At 43.5% G+C, this 22,415-nt stretch overlaps 1 protein-coding gene across 4 annotated transcripts in view; it reads right to left on the reverse strand.

Annotated features, from left to right (window-relative positions):
• Positions 1 to 22,415, reverse strand: part of LOC110403202 (rho GTPase-activating protein 20-like) — a 32,999-nt gene that overhangs the window by 9,865 nt on the left and 719 nt on the right. For 2 of the 4 annotated variants that reach the window (XM_021406202.1, XM_021406203.1), the window contains exons 2-7: positions 7,241 to 7,323; positions 4,970 to 5,140; positions 4,202 to 4,351; positions 2,794 to 2,835; positions 1,990 to 2,074; positions 1,031 to 1,108 (exon numbers count right to left, since the gene is read on the reverse strand). In XM_021406202.1, the coding sequence (XP_021261877.1) occupies positions 1,031 to 1,108; positions 1,990 to 2,074; positions 2,794 to 2,835; positions 4,202 to 4,351; positions 4,970 to 5,140; positions 7,241 to 7,320 (606 nt within the window). In that variant the 5' untranslated portion in view covers positions 7,321 to 7,323. Of the gene's footprint in view, positions 1 to 1,030; positions 1,109 to 1,989; positions 2,075 to 2,793; positions 2,836 to 4,201; positions 4,352 to 4,969; positions 5,141 to 7,240; positions 7,324 to 9,731; positions 22,245 to 22,415 lie in introns of those variants that run through there. The other 2 variants (XM_021406204.1, XM_021406205.1) reach the window with 2 other exon arrangements.

The following is a 22,415-nucleotide window of genomic DNA, read 5'->3' on the forward strand; positions in this document are numbered from 1 at the left end:
CAAGGGGTAGGACAGATGTGTATAGATAACTCCTGGACAGCCACGTGGTTGGGAGGGAAGGCTGCTCTGAGTCACTTTTTTATGATAGAGTGGAAGAAAAAAGGTTCAGAAGAAGAATATACTGAGAGCCAGGGGGATGTAAAACCACATAATGTTTTCCTGACTGCTCACTCAGTAGGCTCTGACTGAAGAAGTCTCCTGACACAACCAGCAAAGCGCTACCAGTCAAGTCACCGTGCTTTTTCAGGAGTGTTGGTGCATTAGTGTCCCTCACTGTACATGGAGGGCACAGAGTGCGGGACCACTCTGAGCCACAAGAGGCCAATGCTATTTGGTTGTGATTGCCAGATCAGGTGCCAGGGTTCTTGCCGTACCCGCTACTTTCCATCTCCCTTTCCCTTGCATGCCACAGCACAGCCATCCTTGTATGATATATTGGGATCACATGTTCTGCAAGCTGAAGAAAGATGAGAAATAGTAATCTCTCTCAAGCCTGGAATGCTATAGAATATGATGAGGCACTTGTTCACAGAATTTCACATAACTACATGACATAATAGAAGTGATTTCCTTACTATGGAATAAGACTTCCCAGGAATATTTTAGCAAAATATTCCACAACCTTCCTGGGTATGCTACTAGACAGTGTAAAAGCTAACAAACACTAATTGCTAGATCACTGCAGTGGGAAAGCCTCCCTTGATAACATCACTAGTTTGTTCACTATTTCTCAGCTCTATTAATAATTCTCTGACAAGCTAGGCCCAAGCCTAAGCAAGCACAGGAGTCCTGTGAAATTTGAAGGACTTTGTTTCAGGAAGTTTGAATTTAATGTAGGAATGTATGCGTGTCTGTGCTTCTAGAATTCTGCAACCACATAAACAGACTGCTTCTAGTCCAATGAGTATCAATGATTAACGATTCATGGTTAACGACAGCAAACGAGGACTTCTCCACATTGCACTATCCCAAAACTTGAATGCTGACAGCTTCCCTAGCTAGCATCTGGCAGTCCCTGCAAGTCACTTACAGGAAGTCCAAGCTGTAGAAGTGTCTTCTTCATCACACTCTCTGCAGTTTCCACATTGGACACATTGACTAGGGTGGTCTAGAAAGTAAAACAGAAGATGTAGGAAGCCATTAAGAAGGTATGGAGATGAGTTATATTTCTTGTAGCTTGAAAATTCAGCAAAAAAAAAATCACTCATCTGTCTATTGGCTGTCTTTACTAAGTATTCATAGAAGAGTCATGCTAATTTGAACTACAATGGAATCATTGTTAAAAATGATATATTATGAAAACTGTTCTTAGCTACTTATTTTATCATTGATTTATTATAACAGCCAAAGTCTTCATCCAGTAAAAAAGAAAGGAACTGGGTGGTGTTCAGATACTGTATTTGATCATATTGGTACTTTACTGAAAGTTGTACCATCATAACTGCAAGGGGTAAACACGGCACAATGCTAATAAATCAAAGCTGCCTGCAGTTCCCCTCTGAGGAGAGAGTTGCCAGAAGGTATAATAAGTGACCTACCAAGCTTGACATGAAATCTAGAAATGCATGCTATTAAGAGACCAGGACACATTCCAGCAATTTTTTTTTCAGGAGAACAAGACAGCGACTCTTTCAGGATCAATATCCTCCACTTACTATACAGAAAATAGGAATTACTGGTCACTCTACCACAAAACATTGGCAATTATGAACTGAAGCAAAATGAAATCAGGACAGATGCCAGAGGCCAAAAATAATATTAAGATATTTTTTGATAAGGGTCTCAATATCTCATGATTTCCCAAACCAATACTCTGAGTGGACTTCCAGCAGGGAAGGGCACAGATGGGCACCCTCTAAATGTCCTCAGGTGAGACTTGTATTTTAAACAAGGATAGCAGTAGCAGCAACACAGCCCTGCCTTCCCTCTGCTATTCCATGGATCTCCATGCAGCATTGGTCTAATGACCAAGTTCTTAGTTTTACTTACAGAAGAACAGTTACCAGCATCCGACACAAAGATCTGAAGGGTTAGATTCTTCAAATATTCATTCTGTTTCATTTCACTGATATGCCTGAAAGTCGAAGGAAATGGAGGGGGGGATATAATTTCCCAAGCAAACTGAAGAAGAGCCCTAAGGTTTGGATGCTAGAGGTCCAAAGGACCAGCTCCTTGGCACTGTAATAAATATAGATGGTATTACTGTTGTAATTCAACAGAGTGGTCATGCGCCCTATTGGCTTCTTTATCTTTCTTTGAGGCCCTAGACCAGCAAAATCCCACATGGCAATACTGCAGTGCAAATAGACATGTCTAGTATAACGTCTTCCATCATTTTTAGATTGTTACTGTTTTCCACAAGATCAGGAGACAACATATCCCCCTCTCCATACCTATGTCTGAATGTTAGTGAAAACAACATACAAAAACGTATTAGAAAAGTAGTAACTGGAGACTCTAGATGTCACGAAATAAAATTTTTAAATCAAGTCAGAAAACATCCAGAGAATCAATACCACTTGTGACATTTCCACCACGCAAAGTCAACCTCCATCTCCAAGGGAATAAAGATGCTCCAACAACAATATCTTCTAACAGTGTTCATCTTTTCTGTCAAGACTACTTTTGCTTTAACATAGGGATTCTATGTTCAGGTTTCAAAGGCAGACATTTCAAACCGTAGCTAGACACTTACTGTGATGAAAATCAAAGGGCAATTTCATATTGTAACAAATTTCCTCTGAGGACTGTAGAGGAATCACTCAGGTAAAGGATGAAAGGAGGGTGACTTACCACAGTAATGCAGACAGCCATCGTTCCTTTATGTCAGCTGAGCTGAAGATAAAAAGGGAGACAGATCATCAAATAAGAGCTGAGTAGGTAACAGCCTTTGGAAACTTTACCCAGTTTCACTTATATATAGCTGTAAGGCAAAGTTCCTTCCTGTAAAGTCCTGAAACAAAAGCACAGTCCTTTCCTGCTTCTGTGCTATTTCAACAACGACGACAAAAAGATCCCAAGAACAAACTGGATGACATTTCCTGCCCAGGCTGGCATATGTTCAGATAAGGAACAAATGTCTTTCTACGATGCTGGAGTTAACTCATCTTGTGGGCCTTTATTATTTTTTCAGAGATCTTTAATTACTATTTTCTTTCTACTACTACTTCCCTTCCAATGCCTGCTGTTCCTGTAAGGTTCTACCGCCAACATGCGTTGTCCAGGTCTCAGTGGTATGAAGGAAATTGAACTGGTTTTGAGTTTGGACTGAAATACAAATGACTGCCTGCATGTCAGAGCACGAGTCCTAAGGCCAGGAATCCATCACCTGAGAGACACTGTCCTGACCCTTGGACATGATGAGGCAGTAAGTGCAAAAGTAGGGCACGTTTCTAATTTCTTTTTCCACCAGAACAGCTGCCGCTCAAAAGAAAAAGCATTAGGCTAGATCAGCTCTTCCTAGCCAAGTCCGGAGAACTCCTGTAGTCAGGATGACCTTTGAAGTCTGCTGGCCTCTCTGCTTCATGAAAGAGCGTGATGCAGAGAAGCCTGAATTAGCAGCAGCCTGAGCTCTGCTTGGATATACCAGTTCTAGACTCAATTTTGCCAGGCTAATAAAAAGGTCACCTGCTTTTTGATAAGCCTTATGAGCTCAGGTGTCTTTGAGATGGCATTTGGACATGATCTGGCTATGTTCCAGCCTGTTCTACACTAGTGGTAAAGGAATTTAATTCTGGCAAGAGGCCATCTAGCAGTTTCCAGTAATGTAACTAAACCATCCTTTGTAATGTAAAAAAATCTCTAACTAGAACTAATCTCCTTCAGAAGTGACTGCTGGTAGGTACGGAAACAAGATGTTTGAAGGTTATACGATGGCACAAGCTTGTTTGCTGTGGCTGATTTGGATGTGGCACTTCAGGATATTCTGCAGTGGGGCCAGTCCTTGTTATAACAACAATTCTAAGGCTTGGCTCCCTAGTTTAAAAGGCTCTCAGAGACCAGCCTGCAGATACTTTTTTAAGACAGCTGTCTTCCAGTATCTAAGCTACTACGCCACACTGCCTAATGAGAATCCTTCACTCAACAAGGCCGGAGGTTTTTGTGGTGGAGTTCAGGGCTGTGCGCTCTCAGTCATTGTTTCACTTAATACATGGAAGACTTGGACAGCTGTCTGGTTGGAAAGAGAGGTCTGATGGAATACCTGAAGGTGACAACATAGTTGATGGTAGGCCAGCCGATAACAAATGAGTTCTCAGGACTCATCTTTTTCTCTGTCACTTCGACAAGACAGGTGCCAGTCCACACTTCACTCAGATGTACTTGCTTTTTGAGCTTCAGGCTGGAGGAAGACCTGTAATTCAAATTATGGATTTCTAAGGTCATATTCTAATGTCCAGACCCCCAGTGTTTGGTCATGCCACCTTACAGTCATGCAGATGCAGCAACAGTAACAGACCTCCAAAACCAAATGCCTGGGCATGTGGACGCATTGTAAAAAAGTTTTGCAAGTGGATTTTGTAGTTGGTGGCTCCAGTCTGACAGTTATGTTTTAGGGCAACATGATTCACTAGAGCTACAGGCAGGTGATGATTTGAGCTAGTTATCATCTACACTGTCTTTCTAACCATTGAAGTCACCTAAGCTCTTCGTGTACACATTATGTGAAACTGTGACAGAAACAGTGGGATCAAGAATCAATTTTCTGTACTTACTGCCTCCTGCCCTCATGCAATTTCTCCAAGAAATCCCAGGAGGAAAAGGACAAAAACAATTAGACAATCTTTTCCTTCAGGAAAAAGGAGTGAAACATTAATACTAGCAGGAATTTCTTCAGGTGAAAGGAGGGATGCAACATTTTAGATCCATATTTGTAAAGAAGAGTTATTTTGATGCCTACTCCAAAAATAGCTCAGAGCTTAGCCTCAACAGCACATACAAGTGAGAATGAGCAAGTGCAAATTCCTCTTACTTGGACTTGGCGATGATCAGCATATCACTGAACAAGATCAAATGTCTCTCCTGTGTCTGCAAGCCCACAGTTAGCTGTACTCGCTCATCCAGGATGAAAGTGGAGCCTGGGCTGCTGAACATCCCACTTGGCAGCCCATTGTCTGAATGGGAAGAAGAGAGTGTAGTTTCCCTGGAGAAGCACAAAAAAAAAAAAAAAAACACATGACTTTATCAGTAGCTTTTCTCTCAAGGTTTTGTGATTGAACTGGTGACTACTTTGGAACAGATTGATACCCCAGCACTTCTCCCAACTCAGCTCCTGCTACTTTCAATCAAGAACTGCATTTGCCTACCTCTGCCAATTAATTTTACCAGCCTCAAACAGATGGAAAACTGCCTAAATATCTACACCAAATCTGTATAGGTAAAGCTCTTCACATATTCTTTTTGAGTCATTTCTCAGGCAAAATGCTTACCTCCTGCAAACGTATGTGAGCTGTGACTGGAAATTAACACGGAAAACCCAAGGAAGGCCCTGGCTCTCAGCACTGCTCAGCCTGGCATGGGGAGGTATTGCTAACGACTTCCTTTTTCATTTCTGTCCCTGTTTCCCATCTGTACTGAACTGCTTGTCAATGCAAGGACTGCAGCACAAAGAAAATGAACTGCATGTACTTAACTATTTCTAGCCATCTGATTCTGGTTTGTATAGTTGTAATCCAACCTCATTTCTTCTACAGTTGATTTAGATGCTGACCATTTCCTCTCCCCCCAAAAAACCCCCACAAAACAACAACACAACAGTAGCTGCTGCATGTTGATTGCAGTCAGCAAGCAGCCATCCAGATTGAACCAGATCCTTTTTCTATGCTTTCCACAGGTGGAAAAACTCGATCATGTGTTTATCTCCTTGCTTGCATCTGAGCACATTCCTGAACACTCCTGGGGGGGTACAGTTCTGCCAAGCTGTGCTCTGCTCCCTGGTTGTTGCTGGCAGTATTGGCAAGAAAACAGGTCCCACACTGTCCTGGGTCTACCCTCACTCTACAAGCTTGTTTGTTGAGCACAAACCCGCAATAGTTATTCGCTAAGTCTTCTTAAGAGACCACATTTGCATACCTGATCCTGTCTGAACTTGCTAACCTCTCAGAAATAGTCCTAGATTTTTTTATTTTTATTACACAGATAGAAGGAAACAGAGATCCTCTGGTCCACACAGACAAAAATGTGCACCTTTCCTGCAGGCAAGCGTGTATGTGAAAGAGACACTCCACTTCCATCCAAAGGCAGCTCCCAGCCCCCTCCCACTCCCAGGTGAATCTTAAAGCCAGCCCTTCCAATGCCAGTCCAGCAGGCAGAGCAGGGGACAGAGAGGTCTCCTGTGGAGCCCCCAGATGGTGGCTGGGCAGGGATGTGCTTGGCAGAATGCCAGGATGCTCACAGGATGGATCTGCCAGTACTGGTACACAAGGCAGCAAATGCCATAGCAGCAAATGCCATAGCAGCATGTGTCCTGTTGTGCCTTCCTGAGGCATCCTCTTCCCACACCGCCTGTCCAGAAGACTCTTTCCCCATGGCTGCCTGTTCTCCTGACAAGACTTGCAGCTGGTGCAGCCTTCCTCTCCCCGGAGCAGCTCCTTCCAGACCTGCTCAGTTGTGGACTATTTGCAGTTCTTTCCCCATTAATTTAAACCAAACTGCAGCCTCTCACTGCAGTCCGGGCTGAGGGGATTGGTATGACCGTGCTCTTTGCTAAATCAGTGTAAATCTGCAGAACATAGTGAGGCCCATATGGGGCACCTCTGCACTGAAGTTCTCTTTCCAACACCTCTCAGTTGCGCTTCTCACCAAGAGTCATGCACCACTGGACAGAGAAGGCCCTCGTGTACTTCTCTGCATTGGGCATCTTCTGCTTCTGTTTTTCTGTGACATAAGTTGTTTAATTTCTTAGGGCACCTCTGTTCAGCTTCTCATACCACTGCCTGCTGCGGGTTAGATGGCATACTAAACAGCGATGCATCTGGCAGTCAAATAGCTGGCTGAGCTCAGCCTGAATGGCACAGGAAGCTTGGCTCATTTGCGCTCCAGCAAGAGGGTGGGGAATAATGGTTTGGTTTTTTTTTGGCTGTTTGCTAGTGTAGATGACACATATGCATGTACACAAAGATCTTCCAGATCTATCCGTAAAGAAATTGTCCTTGACACTGTTAAATGAACTTGAAAAACAGTTTGGTTTCAGCCTGCATAGGCAGAAAAGTGGAAAAAGGAATCAGAAAGGTATTTTCTCTACCTGGAATGGTGTTTTGACTTGCCAAGAGCTTTAGTAATGGCAGAAGGTGTAGATCGTCTTCTTTGGACTATAGGCTTCATCTTCTACAAGAGGAAAGTAAGTTGCAGTTAGTTTGGTCACCTTGGAAGCAGATCTGCTCACTGCACTCCATGAGTTCTCTTTTTTCCAGCCAACACTTATCAAACCCCAATACTGTAAACCACAATCTGAGACACTTCGCTTCCTTACTAAAATACTTGTCAACTCTCGCATACACATGAGACTTCAAACTTCTCTAACTTGAAATACTTCCACATTTCACAGCCAACATTCAAAGTAATGACATGAAATTAAGCAAAGACAAAAAGCATGGGCTGAGGGTCAGGAAAACTTCCTAACACTCATAACTAGCAGGCTGTGAAAATGAAGGGAAATCTCATTTAAAACTGCACTGAACAAAGCTATGGAGAGCATTTAATGCTACAGGGAGCCATACTTCACGGACTGAAGGAATGGATATCATTACTTAATAGATTTCTCTATATCTTCATTTTCCATGATATACAGATTCAGCAGTTGGACCGTTAATGTGTCCCTCACTTTGTAACCTCAAGACACTTGCATCTTTCTTAAAAGCATTAGCCATAGTCTTCTATGACAGTGAGGAGATTGTAAAGGTGAGATTTGTGACTTAGACATGATAACAATCCACGTCAACATATACATATGAAGGCCATTTTACTTGCCAAAATAGTCCCCCCCCCCCCCCCCCCCCCGGAGAAAGATGCCACATCTTAGCCTGGGAGACAAATACTTACCTAAATGGCTCATACTTAGTAAGCACGGGAAAGTCTGCCCCCTGGCTCATATCTAAATTCAGCATTTGCCTGTGTAAAAGCTTTAAGTATTAGGAGGTTAAAAGTATTCTGAGAATTACTGATCTTTTGACTTCTGAACATATCAAAATATGGAATATTTTAAGAACAAAAGAAACTAGGATTGCTGATTGAAGAGATGTCCTATAGAGAAAGCTTGTTCATTAACTACATATTTTTCAAACTGTGCTGAATGCAGTACTAACGCAACGACTATTTCTATCTCTGAGTACTTTACACTTATGACAGTGTGCTACCTTACATTAACTATATTAACATGACATTCTTACATTGTTAGAGGAAGGTATTATCCCCATCTCACTGATGGAAAGGCAGAGACCAAAATGATTACAGTGAAGTTGGGTGCCCAGTGTTCAGCACATTAGAAGCATTCTCCCTGCTCATTTTTTGCTACAGCTACAAGGGCTCAGCACATCTATAAATGTGTCTCCTTGCATTAACATGAGGAATCCCAAAAATAAACAACAGGTCACTAGTGATGACTTCAAAAGTTGGTGGAAGTTATTTACACAGTTCAGAAAAGAAATTTGTGGCAAAGGGGGAGTACAGCTGCCAGGGAAGGTGCACACTTACTCATGCCCTATTCCATTTTCAAGACAGATCTTGACTTCTGTGACAAAAGGCAAGAGCTTTCTACAACACATACTGCTGATTAATGCCTGACATGGTCTGTCTGAGCCTTCCAAAACACAGATGGACTTGTGAAAAACAGTGTATGGTCACGTAATTCCAAGTTGGAGTCGGGTACAAGAGCAATGGAATTAAGTCATTTCCTAACATATGGATGCTCAGCTTTGCAACATTCCACACAGGAGCTCTCTGGAGCAGCCACAGCCTCTTTGCCCTCCAGAACTGTTGGTGCTTGGAGGCAGCTGCTGGTGATCTATAGTGTGGAGGTCACCTGGGCACTGGACAGCATCACACAGCATTTCCACAAAGCAGTGCTTTCAGATGAAGAAAACACTTTGCTGTGCCCCACCCCATCAGAGCCAGGGAGCAGTTTTGCTGGAAGTCAGCTCTGCTCACATTAACCAGGCACTTGAATTAGAGAACCCTCAGAGGGACACAGCATAATCTCTACTGTTTTTTTTTTTTTTTAAACCATGGAAACAGATACTCGTTTACCCAACATACTTGACAGCACTTGAATGCTTGCAACACTCCAGACCCTGTTTGTGTATTACACATCTCTGAGCTGCCAATTTTAGCTGCGTATTTCTTGGCACTGGGAAAGTGGTGAGTCTAATGGCCCTCATTCCAAACCCATGTAAGGCCTACAGTATTAATTCCACTGGCCAGCACGAGCAGATTTCCCAGCCCCCCACTGATCTCTGTACTTGAATGTTATTTTTCACATAATTGAGGTGAAAGGGAGCTGAAAAATAATGACACCTGATTAGTACAGGCTGGATTTTCCCACTCTCAATAGTTGTTCAAAGCCTATAATGCCCGTAGCAGTATATAATGCTATAATGTGATGGAAAGTATAGCAATAACAGCAGAGTGGCAAAGTCCGAGGCTGCAGGAAATGAAGACAAGTCCAAATGCAACAGCCACAGACACACAAAAAAAAAAAAAAAAAAAAAAAAAAAAAAAAAAAAAAAAAGTCTGCTTACCCTTAGAAGGCCTCACATGCACAGAGATCTTCAGCAAGATACCCTCACCTCCATTGCCAACCCTAAAATGAGGGCTGGGAAGAGGTGGATCCTGGCTCCACCCCTTTCGGTCACTCAGGTGCATTGCATGCAGCTGAGCTCCCCTGGGCTGGCCCTGCCTTCCCACCAGGTGCTCCATCACTGCTTCAGGCTTTGACTCAGCATTTCAGCTACACAGTGGAATGCTGCTATTTGTTATAGTTCACATTTGAAAATTAAAATGTGTTTTTAAAGTTCAATTTTTCTGCAAAACATAATTAGAAATGTTTGTTTCATAAGCATTGACATGTTTTCAAAAATGCCATATGTTTTCTGTGACCACAGCAGCTGGTACAACTTCGTAAGACTAGTGCACTCTGCTAGCAGCAGTGAGAAGCTGCCTGGTCAGGTTCATCTCCATCAGCCAGTGAAAAGCAACAGGGAAAGACATCTCTGTTGCTTACAAGCTGCTGGTGCTATGGAAGACTGTAAGTTATGATGGCACGGATAAGAGATTCCGCTTCCAGATCAGGAGTGGGAGATAGACAGACAAGGTGATGGTTGGCTTGGCGATATGCAAGCCCACGACTGTCCAGTTGCAGGACCATCTATGTGGTAAGATGTGACAGATGTAGATTTGGTGTTCAAGAAACGTTTAGATGTTGTATTAGGGGACATGGTTTAGTGGGGAAATATTAGTGGTAGGTGGACAGTTGGACTAGATGATCTTGGAGGTCTCTTCCAACCTTGGTGATTCTATAATCCTGTGACAGAACTTCTGCCGTGCTAGAGACCATAGGGCAGAGTGGGTGAGTTGGCAGAAAACAAGGATATTTTCCAAAAGAAACTTGCCTGGTAAAAAGCTTTAAGATCCTTTGTGATAGGAAGAATTCTTTCAGAGCTCTCCATTTTACCGCAAGGCTCTGCCAAAGCAGTGCCTCCATAAAATTTTTGTTTTCAGTGGATCTGCATTCTCCAGGGAAAGATTTGTCAGTTAGCATACGTCCACCCCATACACTCTTTGCTGAGGCGAGGATGATAGCCATTCCCTCCCATTCTTGGACAAGGGAAGCACTGTGCACTGATTTTACCACTACTGACTCTTGTTAAAGATGGACATAGTCTAAAAATTAATATGTGATTCTAGATCCAGGACACTAACTCATCAGCACTTCTTTTGTGAAGAAAAAGTCCATCTGCCCAATGAGCTCTGAATTTAATTTAACCATCACCCCTTCTGTTCCTTCATACCTGGTTGTTTAATGAGCTCCTACGCCAACTCTGTTGCTACCATAAGCGGGATTTAAAAAGATTTGAAACTGCATTTCATTACAAACCATTGTACGGAATTTAGACCAACATTATCAGTCTGGCTTCCCTGTATTCAGGGGCATTAATAGCAATATGATCAAATATAGGGAGAGAGTTAATTTAGGTATGTATTAGAATGTTAAGTCACAGCCTGAAGCAGTGATGGAGCACCTGGTGAAGGGGCGCAGCCGGTGCTGGGAGCGGAGATGGAAGCTCCCTAGACATCATTCAAGGGTTGGCTGCTGCAAGGGAAGGATCTCTAAGTAGAGATCCTCTCCTCTGGTGTATTTGGTGAGCCCTGATCATCAGAAAGTATTTTATTTACAGGATTGTGGCCTTTACCTTTCTTGGGTAATTTAAAACTGGTTTAAAGCAGTTATGTCTGCCATCACCTTTCTCTACAAGGTCTACACCTACTTCCAGCATACTGATGTTTCACCATGAGTTTTTTGCATACTGCTGAATGGAGAAAAAGGATTGTAACCTCACCAAGGTGTCACTAGTATGGCTACAGGCACCTAGCTTACACTTCCAAGGGAAATTAGCTTCTCCCTGAGCTTTTACTTTCTGTTACTTTTTAATATGGAAAATTTGGCTCTTAGTTCACTGTCTTAAAGTCGTAAACTGAAGATGGTGAAAGGGTATCATATACTTTTAAAATACATATATATTTATTCATAAATGTGGACTCTGAGCAAACTCTGTGCTGACATTTAGATCAGTTAGGGAGGCTTATGTTGTTGAAGAAACTGTCAGAGACAGCAATACATCAATCACAATGTCTTTGATTTCTTGAAGCATCACAGACTGTTCAGAGCTAATAACACCAATATTATTCTCATTCTTGCATGCATCTCATGAAATAATCTTTTCCTATGAATACACAGTATAGTTATGTTGTGTCAGGGCAGACAGCTGAACTCTGCTATTCATTAACTGATCCCAGTAAACACACATTAAAGCAAAATTTACTGCATAAATATAGTGCACAGTTATTTAGTTCTTAGGTAACATTAAAAAAATAACTTAGAAGACATTTAAGAGTACAGGAACAATTAACTGATGCCTTGAGTTAGATCCACACAAAAAAAACTGCTGCTCTTTCATCCAATGAGTTTATGTTAACAGCAGCATTGCCGCAGAAGTATCTTACTGTAAGATAATATGGGACACTTCTGCCTTCTGTTCTGTCTCTTGTTTATGTGAGTGTAAGACACTTTTACAAAATGCCTGTATAACACCACAGTTGCATTCCTATTTTGAAAACTGAATTAGAGACAGATAGAGAAGGAGAGATTGTCCACTGCAAAAAGGAAATCTGGCATTAGGTTACAAGAATTGAAAACTACCAGGCTTGTTATTTCATTATGCTTATTTGCATTTAAAATTAATGTAGGGAGAAGTGCTTGATTAATAGCACTATAAACGTAATCTCCCTCTGATCCTGATTTCTTTGTAAGACCAGGAGGAACATCATGCAACACAGCAGCCCACTGACATGATGCACCAGGCAGAGAGGAAAGGAAAATGAAGCCAGGGGCTAACAGCCATCCCTGCACTGCCAGCACACCCTGCTGCTGCAGTTTTTCCACCTTCTCATGCACTGCACTCATACAGATGCTGTATCCTTCTCCCCTTGTTCCCAGAATTCATCTGCCACCTGAGAAACCATACAAAAGCGAACATGACTCCGTGACCAGGAGCAGTTTTATTAGGGGCCCCAGCAGACCTGGTGTCATTCCCTGCAAGGCCAAACCCACTGCAGGGTGCCTGGTGCCACCCTACTGGGAGGCTGCCTCAGCTGCAGATTCCTGCTCTGCATCTCACCATGTGTGCCTGTGTAACCCTTTGCCAGCCCGATCTTGAGTGACACTGGCCTGAAAAGCCATGTTCCTCTCCACACCGTACCACCAGGCCCTTGGAAGAGCACTTGTTTTCTTTGTAGCCTTGATTCCCTGCCCAGCATGCCACCCAGAATAAGATAAAATTTCTCTAATTCACTTCCAGCTGTCCCTTAAAAGGTAACTGTTTGGAGTACTAGGACTGAAACAAAGGCCTGGGCCATGGCTCGGTTCCCATGGTGGTTCCCCAGCTTTACACTTTTCTTAGTCAGGGGAAGATGCTATATATAGCAGAGATCTGTTGTCACAATGGTGATCGTGGTTAGGCATTGTTAATCAGCTTCCTTCCAGCTTTCGGCCAGGCAGGCCGGCCAGCACAGCCTGATGGCAAGAAGGGAGCAGGCCCTCCAAAAACCAAGCTATGTGTGAACTCGAAGGTCCTGAGAGGAGCAGCTGCATCTTGTGCAGACTGCCAGCCTGAGTCTGCCCTAGGCACCCAGCACGAGAGTAACCCCACAAACGGTCCCAAGGGAGCCTGGCCTCAAGAGGTGGGCTGCAAGCGTTCCAGCTCTGATGCTCACCACGAGGAAGATCTCAGGGGCCTGCAGGGAAGAGGAAAACAGAGGTCACAAACCTTGCTGAAAATCTCTGGGACTGAGCAGACACAAGCAAAGATGACCTCTTTGCTCAGGTAAATCAATGATTGTCCAGTATGGTCAGTGACTTTACATTCATTTAATGAATCATGCTATCCCTAAACATTTCATCTGTGGATGTGCAGAAGCTATTGATGCCGGAATACAGAAATGATGTTCTACATGACACTACATATCAGTAGTGCCTGAGGCATGTGTTGTAAGGGATGTAACAGACAGTGAGTCTGTAGATGGAGGCAAGGTGAGATGATCAAGAGATGAAAACATTCTTGAAAGGCCTGACTAGAGGAAGGAAGTGTGTTTTCTAGCAGATCTGTATTCATCCTGCCCTTAGTTCCCCCAGTGTTGGAGTGCATATGAAGATCATGAGTGACAAGCACTGCAGGGGCTGGTTTCACCAGGGAGCAGATGAAATCTCTGGGTGGAAGGCTACACATGTTTCTGTGCAATTCATTGTATTTCCTGTAACAACTTCATCCCTAGCTGGGTTGAACTGTGTTAAATGGGTCATTACCAGACTGCCCAGAAGCTCAATTCAGCTTTCAGAAACAGCCCCTACAGTGCTGATCTGAGACCAAGCAAGAGGGCAAACACTGTTCACTGCTAAGGACGGGCATCTCCCATCACCCCAGGCTCAGGTGCATCTGCAGACTGCTTGGCTCCTCCATGCTGCGTTTTACCCTGCAGTGGGGAGGCCAGCTCAAGACCGCACTGCAGCACTGTGGCCTTGCACTGCTTTAATCCTGCAATAACACCTTTCCAGGCTGCAAGCTGTTATCTGTGGGTTAGCTGCTGCCAAGGGGGTGTCAGAATCAGCTTTTCCAGTAGCAGGGCTGCAAGGGTCACAGCTGGCCTCCTATGCAAAGCCTGCAGCAAGTTCATCAGCTTCTGGCACCTCTCCACTTGCCACATCCGGGTACATGGTACCAGCAAGGTCTGACATTACTGGTGGTGGTGGGGTGCAAACATCTCCCAGCCCTCAGTGTGACAGCAAGTGCCTCATTTTGAGAAGACAGACCAAAAACTAATGTACTTTACCTGTTGGTGGCTGGTCTGCAGAACCTCTGCAAGGTTCCGCTCTCACAGCTGCCATTGCTCTGTGCTCTGTCTCTGAGTAGAGCTGGGTTTTGCAGGCAAGTTTAGCACCTCTGTCACATACTCCACTGCAAGACACCGGATAGGCCTTTTCCCATGACTTAGAATAGCCAAGAGAAAATGCATCAGGCTAAGACTTCCAACTCAGGGTGCTCACACAGCTGCACTGGCTCCTCACTCCAAAGACCAGGGTTTCTTATTCCAGCAGCTGTAGGAGTGGCTCCAAGTGCTGAGACACCCCATCCCAGTTCCCACATGGATGCTACGTGAGCATCCCTGCAGTACATGAGACCTTTGCAGTTGCTCTAGAGACATTCCAGGGCAGGCGGACAGGGGAAGAGAAGAAAACCCTGCATGTCTAGAGGAAGACCCCTGGCTGAGCGAAAGCTGTTTCAGGACAGCCAGCTGCCACTGCTTTTCCCTCCATATTATTGTGTTTCACCATAACTCTTTCTAGCTGGTGGGTTCTAAAACACTACAGTTCTTACTCAGCCAAGCCCTTCCTTACCCTTACTCCATATAAGTCTACTTCAGCTTCAAAGAGACTGCTTGAAAAATTGAGACAGTGAAGCTCAGAATGAAGACGTAAGTAATGTGTGCACAGTGGCATAGAAACATAGTGGCAGAGCTAGACTTGGAAGCTAGGTCCTTCTGGGAGAGATCTAAGCTAGGTCTCCTTTCTCCTCAAATCACAAGTTGTTATTGTGACATTTTCACAGCAAAGAAAAGGCAGACATAGTTCCTGCCAAGGAGTTTATCCAAAAGCACAGACCAATGTCTGTGAGCAGACAGAATTTAAGCAGATGAAATCTCATGGAATATTATTAGCAATTCCCAATATGTTAAAATTTGTTATCCTCTACCTGTCTGAAGAGGCAGGCCCACTTGCTGCCACTGGGGCTACAAGAAGTTTTTCCATAACACAAACGGTTCACTTCCGCTAACAAGGAGCAGCTCTAGGTACACGCACAACCCAATTAACGCTATGCTAACTGCCCTGTGCCTCCCTCCAACCTGAGACTCTGGCAATCCCTTATGTTTCCTGGCTAATGCAACACTGTTCCATTTCTTCCTGCCTGATTTTTCCATATTGCTGCATGTCAGGTAAGGACATGCCTGTCAGTCCATTTATATTTTAATAGTTTCATTACTTCACTCTGAACAGGGTGAAAATTCAGGGCGCAGAAGACAGGTTTCGTTGGGGTGAATTTTGCCAGCAAAGACATTTGGTAAAGCATTAACATTTCCTTGCAAATGCTAGGCAAAATCTTTAACTCTCCCATCACCACTTTAACCCTTTAATCTACTTTACATCCACAGTTAGCCTAATTAATCAGAGAACAAAATGCAAAATATTGTTGGGTGGCTGCAGCACAATATTTTATTGTGGGACACGAGACCCTTCAGAGAGATGGAGTAGAGTTTAATGTGAATGCAGAACTAAGAAAATTGTGTGCAAATATTTATCTGAACTGTTTTACACAAGTGCATCTTCACATGTTGTTTTACTAATTGCTTCTCCCTCCCTTGATGCAAAAAGCAGCTCCAACCAAACTCAAACATTTCTTAAAATATGCGGAGCCTGATGGCGCTAAATCAGTTTGCAAGGACATACTGAAACATTTCCTTTTCCTTCCAAGAAATGGAGCCCTGACGGTTTATTTTAAAATGTCCCATATAAGGGTGATCAGGAGAAACAATTCCACACTGTCAAAAGACTGAGTAGGTTTTCCACCCGGGCGTGACTGGGGACTAGTTTGACTCACACTAATCTGTTCCATCTCATTTTTCCCCTGCTGCCATGGGTTATTTGTGCCTGCAGGGCCTTCCTTCCCCAGGATTGTGCAACACTGGCAGCAGATGGCAAAGAAAAAGTATGTCCTGAAAAGCACAGGGGAGACTGATGCCTCATGGAGAGCATCAGAGGCCTTCCAGAATGAAGCTGATCTTTCTGAACAGCAGATGTATTGGTCCATATTCTTAAATAGCACTGCCTTGGACCCCAAATCAAGACACTTAAATTTGTCAAGGCTTGGGTCTGTGTTTCCAGCTACGGAACCGCTACCAACTTTCACCATGAGCACCCACACATGGAGATGGGCACAAGATCTTGGTCCCTCACCATAACGCTGCCCAGGGTCCCAAAACCAAGCAAAACTTAAATGACATTCAAGATGCAGGAGAGGTACCTAAAGAAGGACTCCAAAAGCTTTCAGCAGAAAGATAATGCCACTTAGCTCCTATTCATCACCTGTGCCTCTGTAAACACTTGGGTACCCAAATGGAGCTCTGTGCTTCCACACTATGGTATCCATTACCAGACAGTGACCTGAAAACTGATGGATACAAGAATTTAAAAAATTCTGCTATTTCCAAGCCTCTGCCCAATGATACAGTGCCTGTAGACAGAACCTGTGAGAGTTATGGTAAACTACATCTGAAAATATCAGCGGGAAGTCTTTTTCTCTGCAAATCTGAAGGTCCAGCACAAGTGTGTTCAGTGTATTGTGAGACAACAATGTAGGAAGAAATGCTTAGCCCTGGAGAGGATGATTATTAGCCATCACCTTCAACGGGATCACCCTCTGAATATAAACATTTGAAGGATACATTTGGACAATTTTTTTTCCACACTGATATAAATCTGAAAAGGTTTGAGAAACATAAATGCAAGTCTATTCTCTATAGTCAGCATAGTACAGCACATTTCTAACTAATTGATGGAAATTGAAGAGACTGATAAATATTGGAAATGGTTCTGTACTTCATGTTTCTGGTCTGACCAGGAATGCCTTCTTGCCTCTATAGGTCTTAAGAAAACCTCTGCATAACTCTACACACGCATGTATATATGATCTCCAGCATTGGGCTGTGGTATGCTCTGATTACGAATACAGCAACAAACAATTACAGGGTGACTGCTGATAAGACTTATGTGGTAAATCAGTGGGTGCATACTTTTAAAAAGTCCTTTAAAACATTTAATGCAAAAGCAAAAGCTTCTATTTTAAAGTAGGATGTATATATAACATTAGGAGGAAGCTTACTGAATTTCACAGTATAAAAATTCATTGCCGAGGCCAAAGTAAATTAAGAATCAGGATTTTTTTAATGTAAATAAACAGTTCACTGAGTTGTGATTTGGCAAAATGAAAAACCTGTAGAGCAGTCAAACCAGAGGAACAGAAGAATGTACAATATTTCTTCATGTCTTCAAAATAACCCCCTTCCTTCCCCTCTCCTGGTTCACAATTCCTCCTCCTACCATGAAAAGAAGTAAAAATCCATAGACAGCTGGGTCTGCCCAGTTACAGAACTACTCGTCTCCCCAAAACAGGGTTTCTGAGCTTGAGTATGCAGGATCAGCCCATTAGGGCCCAGATGATCTACCAGCACCCGCACTCAGCATGTGATATAGGAAGATAAAAATTGCACACAGAAGAGAAAACATTAACTACAAATAGTTTATGATGTAGTAATGCTTCACATCCATTGAACAGGCAGCACATCACCCCTTGAATGCTGTGGCATGAATTCTCACTTCTCCCTCTTCCTGCCATCGCACAAGACACATATTCAGTGCTAGCTCCCAGGTTCTTAGTGGACCTCCAACACATCCCCGATAGAGAGTGACCAGACGCTCACTGCCCTTATACCTGCCTTGGCTTTTCCTTAGGAATAGAAGCAGGCTTACTTCCAAGCCAGCTTCCCTCAGTCTGAATGCAAAAACAGTCATGAATTGTGATTTCCAAGAAAGGTCCCATGTTCCCACTGTAGGAGTGATCAGTTTTGCTGCAAGCAGAGTGTCAGTGGGAAACCCACTCCTCTCCAACAGGTACTGCCAGTAGCCTTTGGTGCCTGTTAGTTTAAGTACCTACTGCACATTGCAAGTCTGGTGCTTCTCATGTATTTACATTGATTAAATAATTTTATTTGCAGCTTGGCCACAGAAAAGAGCTTGGAAAGAGGCAGCTCTGTGCGTCTGGATTTCATTAGAGCTGAACATTAATCCCTTTATGACTTTTAAGCAACCCGTTAGTGCTCCACAGACCCAGGGCTGTTAAATGGCATTTTCAGAGCTGGCTGGCTAAGATGGATTAATCAACAGCACCTCTTCTAGCACACACACCATGAAAGGCAGTTTCCCCTTTCTCTCATTTGCTCATCTGCTTCACAATAACAAGACAGTTAGCACAGTTATTAGTAATACTCAATGTTGAACCCCCCCTCAAAACTCATCTCAGGTTTGTCCTGAGGATTTGTAGGATTGTAGGATTTAATCCCACAGAATTTTGCAGTTGATGACAATGAGGCTCCAAACATCATGAATTTCAGTGGAGCTGCAAGTCTAAAGTTACATGAGCTGGGCAAACAAAGGCAGACTTTGGCTCCAAAAATTGCACTTCTTCACCAGTTCTTGGAGTTGCAGGAAGACATTAGGAGTGGAACACTGAAAAAGGCCAAGAGAGAGACATCGCCGAGCAAGGCAGGCTGGAGCTGCATCATGCTAGCTGAGCCCATGTAAAAAAGAAGGTGTGAAGGAGGAGCCTGAAAACACAGCCTGAAAAGATGCCAGCAGCCTGAGAAAGGGAAGAGAAGCTAATCACAGAGGACAAAGAGCTCAGAGATCAAATCACCTGGAAGTCAGAGGGTGGTTTGCCAAGTGAGGCTAACAAGAGAATATGCACATCCTTACAGCAAAATATCTTGCTATAAATCAATGCAAGTTAAGCTGTGAAGCCTTAAAAAATAGGCTCTAGCTTCTGGACAGCAGAAGAGATGGAAACAGAAAAGCAGCAGAATGGAGCTTCTCCCATTATAAGTCCCTTACATGAAGCTGTCATAATTATCCCATGGGAGCAACTCCTGCAAGCTACTGCAGAAAGTCATAAGTGAGCCAAAGAGAGGATGTGATTAAGACAGAAAATACCTTCTTCCACTGAAGTCAACCATCAATGCCAGTGCTTTGTGGGGACCTGGATTTGTAAATCTGTAATCTGCACTGGCACTGGGGAGTGTGAGCGGTCATGGGCTTTTCTGAGATGTCACTCTCTGTGCCTCTATTTCTGGCACAGTCCAAAGGAGCTGGCAGTGGGAAACTCTGAGAAATGTTCTATTTAAAGATGATTTTCCTGATTCATACATTATTCCTCACCTTCATTTTCCCAAGTGTTTCTTTTTTACTTTTGCCTTAACCTCTGCAGGAACAATTGTGAAATCACTATCAGCTGAAACAAGGCCGAATACAGGGCACACTACATGGCGCAGAAGACCTCAAAGGCTTTCCAATCTGCCCCTTACACCTTGTTCCCATTACTTGGGTTTAACGTAAGTTTCTGTGTAAACAAGCATCTCCAGTCCTGTGCATTTTTGTGGATCTTTGATAGATTCTACCAGATTATTATGTGTTTTGTTTTGTTTTTTTTTTAATTTTGAGGAAACCACAACAGAACAGTTTCCATTGGCATCACTGTCAGTTCCTATTGGCATCATTACTTTTTCAAGTAGAAAATTATCCTGAGCCTCCTTCTTTACTTTCCTTATGCAAGCACATACACATACACACACAAAACTCTTTTGTTCATAAATTTCCTAATTAATGCTGCAGGCAACTTCAAAACCAAACCAAACCAAGTTTTTCAACAGGAATTAAGAAAAATAATTTTTAAATCACAAAAACATCCTGTTTTGCTTCAGTTTCTCCCTCGCGTGCCACAGGCTGGACTCCACCCTACCTGTTTTCAGAGGGGCTTGCTATGAGCACCAGGTTTTGGAAGCTTTCACATCATTATCCGTCCTACCATTTGCTCTCAGAGGAACTTGAGAAGGGACAGCACAGGAGAGAACAGGAAAGAGGAGTTGACTACTTGTGCCCTGCACACCCTTCCCTGTTCCAGTCCTCCCTCCCACAGCTCTAACACCCCTCAGGAGAAAATGCCAGGAAGAGGAAGATGAAAGAAAGTGTGGGGGTTTTGTCTGTTTCAAATCACAGTGACTGCCGCAGTGCCATGCTCTGGCTGAAATGGAGAAGGTGCTGTTAAGCAGACTTTCTATGTGCTGTACAAGGTGACAGTGATCTTCATGAAGACTCTTTGCCAGAAAAGTCAAAGAGAATATCCTAAGGAGATGCCAGGTCCTTGATCAGAAGCATGCGGTGAGGTAGGGAGCTGGCAAGGCTGGATTTCCATGTTTTATTGAGAAAACGACCACACAGATTGGGTGCGGAGCATACTTTGGTAGCTCCTCGAGATGCCTTCTGCAATCAGCTTCCAGCCAAGGACACAGGATGTCACCTGCACAGCACTGCCAAGCAGGCAGTGTAGTGCTGCCCATCCAAAAGGAGATCGTGTGCTCGTGCAAGGTGTGATACTATGTTTGAAGCAGTAGACTCTCAAGAAATCTAAGCATTTCTTTCTTTAAGTTATAAACTTTAATATTTGTTTTCCTCTTGAAAGGAATCTATGTTAAATTTTAAAACATCACTAGAGGGCGTTAAATAAATAGGCTTCCCAATCTATCTAACTGTACAGGCAGTGAGATCTTGGAGAAAACTGTTTTGCTACAAATCCTGCTGGGATGAGAGGGTTTAAAATATATGTGCAGCCTCCTGACTGCTTTCTTTCTTATTCCACAAAGTAAGCGTTCCTCTTTAAGTGTGTTCTGGAGAACACCAGCCTAGGGACCCAAAAAATGCACCCAGGAACTTCCCTGCAGCGGGTCATGAGTTGCGTCAGGTCTCAGAAAGTTGGAGAGGTGGCTACCTCATGGCAGAGAACACAACTGTTAATATAAAGCCCATCAAGTATCAGTGGCTAACGTTAGCTTAAAGCCATGCTGGACAAACTGATGATCAAGTCTTTGAAGAAAGCCCTGGGACAGCTGCGGAGCAGTGCCTGTGATGCTCTGTGCATCCCATGGAGCACAGCTCACACAGGAGCTCTGCACTCGTGCCCAAGCAGGCACCTGCAGCCCTGCTGCTCCGGCTGGGTGAGCTCACAGCCCGCTGCGATGCTGAGGCAAAGTGCAGCCCTTGCTTTCCAAATCTGCAAGTAATGCTGGCGCATCACAGCAACGCTTTGGGTTACACAAAATGCATCAGCTGAGGGTCCCATAAAGAAACAGAGTACTAAGGGATATTCTGAAGGTAGAAGACAGGAAAGACGGGAGAAAAACAGACACATCTGTCTTAACAGCTCTGGCTAGGGCTTGCAGGTAAAAGCTGCAAGCACCTCTAGAATTGGCAGCAAAAGGTGCAATAACACATTGCTCCAGATTGTAAGGATCTTTTTAAGTCTCTCTGGTTGTAAGCACTCTCCAGCCCTTGGAAAGGACTATTAATATCACAGCTAGATGCAGCCTTTTATTATTATTATTATTATTTTAAATTGAAGTTGATATTTATTCCAGTGGAAACTGCCTCCAAAGAAAATTGTTCCACTCAACTGCTGTTTATTTTGGATCATTTTTTTTTTGAGAATTTCAAATGGGCATTTTGAGTAACATTTACAGTGTTCCTTTATTTTCCATTATTTCATGCTAAAATGGTATTCTATTGCTGGTCCCACTGCCTTAAAAAAAAAAAAAATCACCAAAGGCAACTGCTGCTCAGCATCTCCCCCCCACCCCCCACGCTCTCTGCTTTTTTTTCCAGAGCCACATGCTCTTCACCCCAGAAAACACTGCAGTTTCTGTTGGTGAGTCTAAAAATACGAGGCAGTGACAAAAGGGCTGTTTTGCCCATCACGGTGTCCTGACATGAAGGC

This window comes from Numida meleagris, chromosome 8, assembly GCF_002078875.1.
Source record: "Numida meleagris isolate 19003 breed g44 Domestic line chromosome 8, NumMel1.0, whole genome shotgun sequence".
In the NCBI taxonomy this organism is placed as follows: Eukaryota; Metazoa; Chordata; class Aves; order Galliformes; family Numididae; genus Numida; species Numida meleagris.